Source organism: Hyla sarda, chromosome 11 (assembly GCF_029499605.1).
Source record: "Hyla sarda isolate aHylSar1 chromosome 11, aHylSar1.hap1, whole genome shotgun sequence".
In the NCBI taxonomy this organism is placed as follows: Eukaryota; Metazoa; Chordata; class Amphibia; order Anura; family Hylidae; genus Hyla; species Hyla sarda.
Window position 1 is genome coordinate 5,952,649 of NC_079199.1, and position 12,056 is coordinate 5,964,704.

Sequence of the window (12,056 nt, forward strand, 5' to 3'; positions counted from 1 at the left end):
TGTAGTATTCAGCAGCTAATAAGTACTGGAAGGATTAAGTTTTTTTAATAGAAGTCATTTACAAATCTGTTTAACTTTCTGGCATCAGTTGATTAAAAAAAAAAAAAAAAAAAAAAATGTTTTCCACGGGAGTACCCTTTTAGGGCCACTAGATGTCAGCATCACAGACCAGGTGACGTAATGCAGACCTGTTCACAGCAAGCTGTAAACTGAGATTCCAATATCGCTACTATATTACTTATAGGCTTTAGTTTAATGTTTCCCAACCAGGATGCCTCCAGCTGTTGCAAACCTACAACTCCCAGCATGCCCGGACAGCCAAAGGCTGTCCGGGCATGCTGGGAGTTGTAGTTTTGCAACAGCTGGAGGCATGCTGGTTGGGAAACAATGGCCGTTGGCTGTCTGGGCATGCTGGGAGTTGTAGTTTTGCAACAGCTGGAGGCATGCTGGTTGGGAAACAATGGCCGTTGGCTGTCTGGGCATGCTGGGAGTTGTAGTTTTGCAACAGCTGGAGGCATGCTGGTTGGGAAACAATGGCCGTTGGCTGTCTGGGCATGCTGGGAGTTGTAGTTTTGCAACAGCTGGAGGCATGCTGGTTGGGAAACAATGGCCGTTGGCTGTCTGGGCATGCTGGGAGTTGTAGTTTTGCAACAGCTGGAGCCACACTGGTTGGAAAACACAACTTTTTTTTTCATCTATTAAATACATTTTGTATATCTATATATCAGTGTTCCTCTTCAGCTATTGTAACACTACAAGTCCCATCATGCCCTGACCGCCGAAGGCTCAGTGTCTCCACCTGATGCTATGGATATGACTGTGTTCTCTATACTTTACACTGCAGACACAGTCTATTCCAACCAACAGGATGATCAAGACTAGAAATAGTTAAAGGGGTATTGCAGGAAAAAAATTTTTTTATATAAATATATACCACCTGGCTTCAGAAAGTTAAACAGATTTGTAAATGACTTCTATTATAAAATCTTAATCCTTTCAGTACTTATGAGCTGCTGAAGTTGAGTTGTTCTTTTCTGTCTAAGTGCTCTCTGATGACACGTGTCTCGGGAACTGTCCAGAGTGGAAGCAAATCCCCATAGCAAACCTCTTCTACTCTGTGCAGTTCCCGAGACAAGCAGAGGTGTCAGCAGAGAGCACTGTTGTCAGACAGAAAAGAACAACTCAACTTCAGCAGCTGATAATTATTGGAAGGATTAACATTTTTTAATAGAAGTAATTTACAAATCTGTTTAACATTCTGGAGCCAGTTGATGTATAAAAAAAGTTTTTTCCTGGAATACCCCTTTAATGGGAAATCGCTATGTCTCCCTCTGCTGGCCGGTGGGTGTAATAGCACGTAAGATCTACAATTATAGAACTGTATAGCATTTACCCCCAGCATGCTTTGCAGCATTATCCCTAGGTAGTATTTTAAAAAATTATTATTTTGTACCTTTTTTTTAATTTTTTTAACAGGACCAAGAACTGGAGAGTTTGGCTGCCATCGAGGCAGAACTGGAAAATGTCGCCCACAAGCTGCACGATCTGAGGAGGGGATGAAACGAGAAAAATATGGGAGGGGGGCAAAAAGAATTAAAAAAAGAAAAAGTTAAAAAAATAATCTGCAAAAAATTGGTTTTTGCCATCGCACCTTCTATATTTGTTTTCCAGCTTAACCCCGTGACTGCTGGCAAACAATTTGTGGCAATCTTCTTGCAGCAGCCGTGGGGTTAAACGTTCTGTAGTTCTATCACGACTGTCCCGTAGCGCGGCTGATGCAAGATCTGGGGGGGGGGGGGGATGCGCCCTTCGCACAGTGGAGATCATCGCCCCTTTTCTAGTAGGGGGAGGGGCGGTGCAGAACGTGCGGGGGGGTTGTGGGCGTCTGGTCTCACCCTGTTATTTCGGACGTTCTAGGCTGTAGTGTCACTTTTTACTCTTTTTGTTAGAGGAACATATTGCAATAACTTGTTACTTTTTTGATTACGATCTGGGGAGTGGAGGCTTCTTCTGTACAGAGAAAAGAAATTACAGGGAAATAAAATGTTGGATTTTTTTTCCTTTTTATGTCTTTTTTTTATTATTTCGTTCTTGTGTTCGGATCCTGACAGCTCTGCTTCAATCTACATTCTCTAATACAAAGCTCCAGCATAGACAATTATCAGAAAAATAAATTATATATATAGTAAAGGGAGATCACATGCAGCACTCCATATGGTGAACAAAGGTGTGAAGTGTGTGTGTGTAGTGTGTGTGTAGTGGGTGTGTGTGTGTGTAGTGTGTGTGTAGTGTGTGTGTAGTGTGTGTGTGTGTGTAGTGTGTGTGTGTAGTGTGTGTGTGTAGTGTGTGTGTAGTGTGTGTGTGTAGTGTGTGTGTGTGTAGTGTAGTGTGTGTGTAGTGTAGTGTGTGTGTAGTGTAGTGTGTGTGTAGTGTAGTGTAGTGTGTGTGTAGTGTAGTGTGTGTGTAGTGGGTGTGTGTGTAGTGTGTGTGTAGTGTGTGTGTGTGTAGTGTGTGTGTGTGTGTGTAGTGTGTGTGTGTGTAGTGTGTGTGTAGTGTAGTGTGTGTGTAGTGTGTGTGTAGTGGGTGTGTGTGTAGTGTGTGTGTAGTGTGTGTGTGTGTAGTGTGTGTGTGTGTAGTGTGTGTGTGTGTAGTGTGTGTGTAGTGTAGTGTGTGTGTAGTGTGTGTGTGTAGTGTGTGTGTGTGTAGTGTGTGTGTGTGTGTGTGTAGTGTGTGTGTGTGTAGTGTGTGTGTGTGTGTGTGTGTGTATAGTGTGTGTGTGTAGTGTGTGTGTGTGTGTAGTGTGTGTGTGTGTGTGTGTAGTGTGTGTGTGTGTGTAGTGTGTGTGTGTAGTGTGTGTGTGTGTGTGTGTATATACACTGCTTGGAAAACTAAAGGGAACACATAAACAACACAATGTAACTCCAAGTCACTGACACTTGTGTGAGATCCCACTGTCCACTCAGGAAGAACACTGATTGACAATCAATTTCACATGGAACAGACAACACGTGGAAATTATAGGCAATTAGCAAGACACCCCCCCAATAAAGGAGTGGTTCTGCAGATGGTGACCACAGACCACTTCTCAGTTCCTGTGTTTCCTGGCTGATGTTTTGGTCACTTTTGAATGCTGGCGGTGCTTTCACTCTAGTGGTAGCATGAGACCGAGTCTACAACCCACACAAGTGGCTCAGGTAGTGCAGCTCATCCAGGATGGCACATCAATGCGAGCTGTGGCAAGAAGGTTTGCTGTGTCTGTCAGCGTAGTGTCCAGAGCATGGAGGCGCTACCAGGAGACAGGCCAGTACATCAGGAGACGTGGAGGAGGCCATAGGAGGGCAACAACCCAGCAGCAGGACCGCTACCTCCACCTGTGTGCAAGGAGGAGCAGGAGGAGCACTGCCAGAGCCCTGCAAAATGACCTCCAGCAGGACACAAATGTTCATGTGTCCACTCAAACGGTCAGAAACAGACTCCATGAGGGTGGTATGAGGGCCTGACGTCCACAGGTGGGGGTTGTGCTTACAGCTCATCTCTTGCAGGACATTTGGCATTTGCCAGAGAACAACAAGATTGGCAAATTCCCACTGGCCCCTGTACTCTTCACAGATGAAAGCAGGTTCACACTGAGCACATGTGACAGAGTCTGGAGACGCCGTGGAGAACGCTCTGCTGCCTGCAACATCCTCCAGCATGACCGGTTTGGCGGTGGGTCAGTAATGGTGTGGGGTGGCATTTCTTTGGGGGGGGCCGCACAGTCCTCCATGTGCTTGCCAGAGGTAGTGACTGCCATTAGGTACCGAGATGAGATCCTCAGACCCCTTGTGAGACCATATGCTGGTGCGGTTGGGTTCCTCCTAATACAAGACAATGCTAGATCTCATGTGGCTGGAGTGTGTCAGCAGTTCCTACAAGAGGAAGGCATTGATGCTATGGACTGGCCACCCGTTCCCCTGAATCCCATTGAGCACATCTGGGACGTCTCGCTCCATCTACCACAGACTGTCCAGGAGTTGTCGGATGCTTTAGTCCAGGTCTGGGAGGACATCCCTCAGGAGACCATCCTCCACCTCATCAGGATCATGCCCAGGCGTTGGAGGGAGGTCATACGGGCACGTGGAGGCCACACACACTACTGAGCCTCATTGGGACTTGTATTAAGGACATTACATAAAGTTGGATCGGCCTGTAGTGGGATTTTCCACTGTGATTTTGAGTGTGACTCCATATCCCCCCCCCCCTTTGGGTCTTTGTTGCACTGTGCTTGAAAAATGTTGCAAGGGGAATGGGAACATTGTATCCGTTCACCGGATGGAATAAAGCTACACACCTTTGCTCACCATATGGGGTGCTGCATGTGATCTTCCTTTACTGACTCCCTGACCTGGTTCCTCAACCGGTGGGCACCCAACATATACCTGGGCAGTGCTGCTTCTTTTCTCCAGAAAAAAATAAAATAAATATAAAATGACAACTGCCTGCAGCCACCACTAGGGGGAGCACACTGTATACAGGTTAAGCTCAATAATAAAACCGTATGCGGTATATGCTTTGTAATGATGGCTGGAATTTTAGCATGTAACTATGTAGGGGATTTGAAGCTCTGTATTAGAATGATGTATTGCTAACACAGTTATCCCAACCATGGTGCCTCCAGCTGTTGGCAAACTACAACTCCCAGCATGCCCGGACAGATTGCAGGACTCTTACACCAGGGATATAAACTATAAATATTTCCATTCACTGACAGCAGACAGAGATCTTGAAAATTTAAAACACTGAAAAACATGAGATCCACACAACATGTACTGCAGGAAGAGCAACCAGCCCCGCCCCCTGTATGACATCACTGATGTAATATAATGACGTGATCACAGCCCTGCCGCCCCGCCCCCCGTATGACATCACTGATATAACATAATAGTAATATAATTATATGTGATCACAGCCCCGCCCCCCCCGTATGACATCACTGATATAATATATTAATATAATGATGTGGTCACAGCCCTGCCCCCTGTATGACATCACTGATATAATATTAATAAAATTACATGTGATATGAGCCCTACCCCCCCGTATGACATCATTGATAATATAATAGTAATATAATGACATGTGATCACAGCCCCGCCCCCCTGTATGACATCACTGATATAATAGTAATATAATGACATGTGATCACAGCCCCGCCCCCTGTATGACATCAATGATATAATATAATAGTAATATAATGACATGTGATCACAGCCGCGCCCCCTGTATGACATCACTGATATAATATAATAGTAATATAATGACGTGATCACAGCCCCGCCCCCTGTATGACATCACTGATATAATATAATGACATGTGATCACAGCCCCGCCTCCTGTATGACATCACTGATATATGACAAGTGACCACAGCCCCGCCCCTGCATGACATCACTGATATAATATAATAATATATTATGTGATCACAGCCCCGCCCCCTGTATGACATCACTGATATAATGACAGTTCTAGATGTTTCTTTCAGTCCCTCATTCCTCTTCTATAATCCATTTGCCTCGTGCTGTTTCCTCCATTAGGGGGCAGTATTTTTATATAAAACTATTTTTGCACATTCAAACCGTTCTGTCCCGGCGTGATTGCTCCTAATCATATAATTACCATAATCGCTGTTATTTTCGTGCGGCGCTCAGAGCCAACATGAATTTCACGTGAGGGGGGGAGGGCGCCGCTGCCCCCTTTATTATCTCCATCACAATATGCAAATGACACATAATTATCTGCTGATTTGCGCAAATGTAATTTTCCTCACTTATTATTCGGGAACAAAAGCGCGGAAGGTCCCAGGGAGCGTGTACAATTAACCGCTAATTGTAGCGGCGCCGGACCAGCCATTGCTTCAGGTCCAGGTGCAGCGCGGCTGTTAGGGCTCCTCCACATGACACTGCGCACACGTGTTTGTGGTATACCATGTTGCAAAACTACAACTCCCAGCATGTCCGGGCATGCTTGGAGTTGTAGTTTTGCAACAGCTAAAAGCACCCTGCTTCAACAGATTTTCTTCTTTTGAAACACAGCACCACCCTCTGGCCTCAGGTTGTGTGTGGTACTACAGCTCAGTTCTATTGAAGAGAATAGAAGAGAGTTGTAACATCACACACAACCTGAGGACAAGGGTGGCACTGTTTTTCATGACTACTCTCTGTACAGGACTCAAAAGTGCGGTCTGCTGCGCCAATGTCACATACAGACCGCCCAATATGGATGACGGAAAAATTATATGTTCTTAAAGGGGTACTCCCGTGGAAAACTTTTTTTTTAAATTTATTTATTTTTTAAATCAACTGGTGCCAGAAAGCTAAACAGATTTGTAAATTACTTCTATTAAAAAAATCTTAATCCTTCCAGTACTTTTTAGAGGCTGTATACTACAAAGGAAATGCTTTACTTTTTAGATTTCTCTGATGTCATGACCACAGTGCTCTCTGCTGACCTCTGCTGTCCATTTTAGGAACGGTTTAGAGCAAAAGGAGAAAATCCCCATAGCAAACATATGCTGCTCTGGACAGTTCCTAAAATAGACAGCAGAGGTCAGCAGAGAGCACTGTGCTCGTGACATCAGAGATATCTAAGAAGTATCACTGAAGTGCAGTTTTTTTCCCCAAGTTTACCATTTTTACAAAGGGTAATGGGAGAAAAGGCCCCACAAAATTTGTAACCCCCATCTCTTCTAAGTATGGTAATACCCCATGTTAGGACGTAAAATGCTCTGCTGGCGAACTACAATGCTCTGAAGAGGAGGAGCGCCATTGAGCTTTTGGAAAGGGAATTTGTTTGGAATGGTAGTCAGGGGCCATGTGCGTTTACAAAGCCCCCCGTGGTGCCAGAACAGTGAACCCCCCCACATGTGACCCCATTTTGGAAACAACACCCCTCACAGAATTTAATAAGGGGTGCAGTGAGTATTTACACCCCATTGGCATTTGACAGATCTTTGGAACAGTGGGCTGTGCAAATGAAAAATTTTATTTTTCATTTTCACAGACCACTGTTCCAAAAATCAGACACCTATGGGGGTGTAAATGCTCACTGTACCCCTTAATACATTATGTGAGGGGTGTAGTTTCCAAAATGGGATCACATGTGGGGGGGGGGGGGGCATTGTTCTGGCACTATGGGGGCTTTGTAAACACACGTGGCCTTCAATTCCGGACAAATTTTCTCTTCAAAATCCTAATGGCGCTCCTTCTCTTCTGAGCATTGTAGTTCGCCCGCAGAGCACTTTACATCCACATATGGGGTGTTTTCTTAGTCAGAAGAAATGGGGTTACAAATTTTGGGGGGCTTTTTCCTATTTTCCCTTGTGAACATGAAAAATTTAGGGTAACACCAGCATTTTAGTGAATTTTTTTTTCCATTTTCCCATCCAATTTTAATGAAAATTAACTGAAGGTTTTCCAACCAGTGTGCCTCCAGCTGTTGCAAAAGTACAACTCCCAGCATGCACAGTCTGTCAGTACATGCTGGGAGATGTAGTTTTGAAACAGCTGGAGGTTTGCCCCCCATGTGAACATACAGGGTACATTCAAACGGGCAGGTTTACAGTGTTTCCTGCTTCACTGACAGCAAGCAGAGGTGATGAAAATGGCGAGTAACTAATACACGGAGGGGGAATTTATTACAGTATATTTAGTATGTGTTATTGTGCGCCACAATTCGGCATGAAATGGCGTAATTTCTGCTATAATTGATACCAATTTCTATAATATATATATATATAATAAAGCTATCAGGTGAAAGAGGCCACACCTACATCGCTAAACCACACCCACTTATATAAAAAAATAATAATATTTGAATAAATCAAAATTGCACATTTTTCCGTAAACTTTTGAACCCATTTTCAGGCGAACATGACAAACCCCTATTTACTATTACTCCTGTTACGGAAAGCTGGTGGCGATTTCGCTTGCATTTTCCACAGCTGCGGTGGCGAATGGCGGGGGCACGTGAAATCAATGTTTTTCACAAACACAAAGCAGAGCAGATAACTTAAAGGAGTCAACGATGGCTGAAAATAAACATTTGCTCTATAGGAAAGCTTTCGCCCTGAATAGCGAGCGGCCGATTGCCGACAATGGCGCACGTGTAAATATATATATATATATAGATCATGGAGCACAAAGCTGCAGCTGTACGGAAAACGGATTCTATAGAATAACACAATGCGACGAATGAAGGAAAATTCACATAAAGCGAGGAGACATACGGGAGTCGGGTGTCAGCGTCGTCATAGCAACCAGTCAGAGCCCAAGGCCTATTTTTCCTAAGGTCAGATTGGAAAATGAAAGTAAGTATCTGATTGGCTGCAGAAGGCCCATAGGGTGTATATAGAAGACATCTATGGCGGCTATAATGGAATCATACTTTATAGAAAGAGCGCACTCACCTGCGTACGGATCCGGAGCGCTGAAACCTGGACTCAAATGTCTCGGCGATTCCTTGTGCTAACGATTGTGCTGAAACTAAATGGTTATCGGTCCGTGTTTTCCAACCAGTGTGCCTCCAGCTGTGGCAAAACTACAACTCCCATTATGCCCATACAGCTGTTTGCTGTCCGGGCATGCTGGGAGTTGTAGTTTTGCTTCAGATAGAGGCATTCTGGTTGGGAAACACTGTTCTAGGCAAAAGATCCATCTGACCAGGACATGTTTCTCTATAGAGATCTGGACCCATCTGACCAGGACATGTTTCTCTATAGAGATCTGGATCCATCTGACCAGGACATGTTTCTCTATAGAGATCTGGATCCATCTGACCAGGCCATGTTTATCTATAGAGATCTGGATCCATCTGACCAGGCCATGTTTATCTATAGAGATCTGGATCCATCTGACCAGGTCATGTTTCTCTATAGATATCTGGATCCATCTGACCAGGTCATGTTTCTCTATAGATATCTGGATCCATCTGACCGGGCCATGTTTCTCTATAGAGATCTGGATCCATCTGGCCAGGCCATGTTTCTCTATATAGATCTGGGTCCATCTGACCAGGACATGTTTCTCTATATAGATCTGGGTCCATCTGACCAGGACATGTTTCTCTATATAGATCTGGGTCCATCTGACCAGGACATGTTTCTCTATATAGATCTGGGTCCATCTGACCAGGCCATGTTTCTCTATATAGATCTGGATCCATCTGACCAGGCCATGTTTCTCTATAGAGATCTGGACCCATCTGACCAGGACATGTTTCTCCATAGAGATCTGGATCCATCTGACCAGGACATGTTTCTCTATAGAGATCTGGATCCATCTGACCAGGACATGTTTCTCTATAGAGATCTGGATCCATCTGACCAGGTCATGTTTCTCTATAGAGATCTGGATCCATCTGACCAGGCCATGTTTATCTATAGAGATCTGGATCCATCTGACCAGGTCATGTTTCTCTATAGATATCTGGATCCATCTGACCAGGTCATGTTTCTCTATAGATATCTGGATCCATCTGACCAGGCCATGTTTCTCTATAGAGATGTGGATCCGTCTGACCAGGCCATGTTTCTCTATAGAGATCTGGATCCATCTGACCAGGCCATGTTTCTCTATAGAGATCTGGACCCATCTGACCAGGCCATGTTTCTCTATATAGATCTGGATCCATCTGACCAGGTCATGTTTCTCTATAGAGATCTGGATCCATCTGACCAGGCCATGTTTCTCTATAGAGATCTGGACCCATCTGACCAGGTCATGTTTCTCTATAGATATCTGGATCCATCTGACCAGGACATGTTTCTCTATAGAGATCTGGACCCATCTGACCAGGCCATGTTTCTCTATATAGATCTGGACCCATCTGACCAGGACATGTTTCTCTATATAGATCTGGATCCATCTGACCAGGCCATGTTTCTCCATATAGATCTGGATCCATCTGACCAGGTCATGTTTCTCTATAGAGATCTGGACCCATCTGACCAGGCCATGTTTCTCTATAGAGATCTGGATCCATCTGACCAGGACATGTTTCTCTATAGAGATCTGGATCCATCTGACCAGGACATGTTTCTCTATAGAGATCTGGATCCATCTGACCAAGCTCTAGACCAGTGTTTCCCAACCAGGGTGCCTCCAGCTGTTGCAAAACTGGGAGTTGTAGTTTTGCAACAGCTGGAGGCACCCTGGTTGGGAATCAGTGCTTTACACTATAGGTTATAAAGTCGGGGTTACAATCGGACCTCTCTGTATCCCCATAACTACAGATGTGCTGCCGGACCTACATACAACCCTACAACGCATCAATAGATCCCTCCCCCACCACACAGAGCAATGCCTCCCACTTCCTACAGGTGGCGCTATGATCACCAACACCCTCGACAACGACAACCAGCTGGCACTTGTAGTTCTGCAGCCAACATAGATCTACAAAAACATTTTTTTGTTTGTTTTTCCGACAGCTCTGAAAATAAACGCTCCAGGCGGTGACGCTCCGTGACGGAGTACATCGGGTTTAATCAGCAGGATCATCTCGACAATATATACATTTATTAATTCTCTCTTTTTTTTTCTATAAAACTGAAATAGAAGAGCCATCCACGCACGCGGGGTGGACAGAAGTAAGAAGCGCTCTGACAGTCACGCAGGTGGAGCAGAAATGTATCGTCTGGTCTGCAGGGGGCGCCGCACCGCGCCCAGGACTGTAGTCTAGGCGAATCACTAAACTAAACAAAGCGCCGAAAAACCTACAGGAGCTGAATATCAAGAATTAAAAAGAAAAAAAAAAAATTATAATAAAAATCGGAAATCCTGCGGTGAGGCAAACTGGCGGCAGTGGTCACACCGGACATTACTTACTATCGAGGAATTTTTTTTTTTGTATTTTTTTTTTTTTACAGAATAAAATTTCTCTCTTTAAAAATAATTCCATATTATTTTTCTTCTTATAGAACATTTGCACAAAAAAAAAAAAAAAAAAAAAAAAAAAGAATAAAATAAAATCTGCATTCCGTTCGTTTCGATCTTTTTGCGCTGTACAGGTAGAAGGTTCTCTCTGAGGATTCCGTTGTGAAGTGGTGATTTGATATCTAAGAAGAAAATATGTATATAGGCGGCCGCAGCAGATTATTCCTGTCCGGGGTTCTCCCATCAGAATCGCTGCTCGTTTCAGCTTTTAACCCCTTACTTGTTCAGGTGGCTTTTTTTTTTTCCGGGACTATTGCGAGGACGCCTTTGTCGCCAGCGACGCCACACAGTGCTTCTGGAAGTTGGGGGACACGGCCGAGTTGCACCCTAGTCTTTGGCTTTGCAGTTTCACTGCTCCGTTGGAGTCGTTCTCCACCATCCAGGGGTCTATCCGGGCGGCGGGGGCGCAGCACATGACGGCCGCGGTTATCTGCTCCGAGGGGGGCTTGTTCGCGTTCATCTCCGTGCGCTGGAGGATGGTCGCGATGTGGTTCAGGAGATCCCCGAAGAATTCCGGGACGCCCTCGTACCCTAAGAAAGGAGAACAGACTGAAGTTATAGGTTATGCGTAACATGTTCTTCACTTTTCCATTGAACAGCATACATATGCCTGCAGTACCAATTTTGGCCACTGCTAAGGACATAGATTTTGCATTTTACTAATGAAAGAGCGCCCCCCCCCCCCCCTCTAGAATACTGTAGCAATATAAAGTAAAATTCTTGCGAGTTACCTTTGTTGTGTGCTGGGTAACAAATGAAAAAAAAATTAATAAAAAATGCAATAAAAATTCAATAGAAAATGCAATAAAAATTTAATCAAAATTGCAATAAAAATTAAAAGTTGCAATAAAAATAGAAAAAAATGCATAAAAATAAATAAATAATGCAATAAAAATTTAATAAAAAATGCAACAAAAGGTAAATAAAACTGCAATAAAAAATGTAATAAAAATGCAATAAAAAATAAAAATTGCAATAAAAATAAAGTAAAAAATGCTATAAAAATTGAAAAAAATGCATAAAAAATGCAATAAAAATAAATTAAATAATGCAATACAAATAAAATAAAAAATGCAATAAAAGGTAAAT

At 43.8% G+C, this 12,056-nt stretch overlaps 2 protein-coding genes across 3 annotated transcripts in view; one reads left to right on the plus strand and one right to left on the minus strand.

Moving 5' to 3' along the window:
- CHGA (chromogranin A) overlaps window positions 1-2,063 on the plus strand; it is a 50,390-nt gene extending 48,327 nt beyond the window's left edge. Inside the window, exon 8 of the mRNA XM_056546411.1 lies at window positions 1,477-2,063. Coding sequence (XP_056402386.1) covers window positions 1,477-1,560 — 84 coding nt within the window. The 3' untranslated portion in view covers window positions 1,561-2,063. The remainder of the gene's footprint in view (window positions 1-1,476) is intronic.
- An 8,420-nt stretch (window positions 2,064-10,483) lies between these two features.
- The window catches only part of ITPK1 (inositol-tetrakisphosphate 1-kinase), a gene marked incomplete in the record, with an annotated part of 91,033 nt that continues 89,460 nt past the window's right edge, over window positions 10,484-12,056 (minus strand). For both annotated transcript variants that reach the window (XM_056545752.1, XM_056545751.1), the window contains 1 exon segment: window positions 10,484-11,498. In XM_056545752.1, the coding sequence (XP_056401727.1) occupies window positions 11,218-11,498 (281 nt within the window).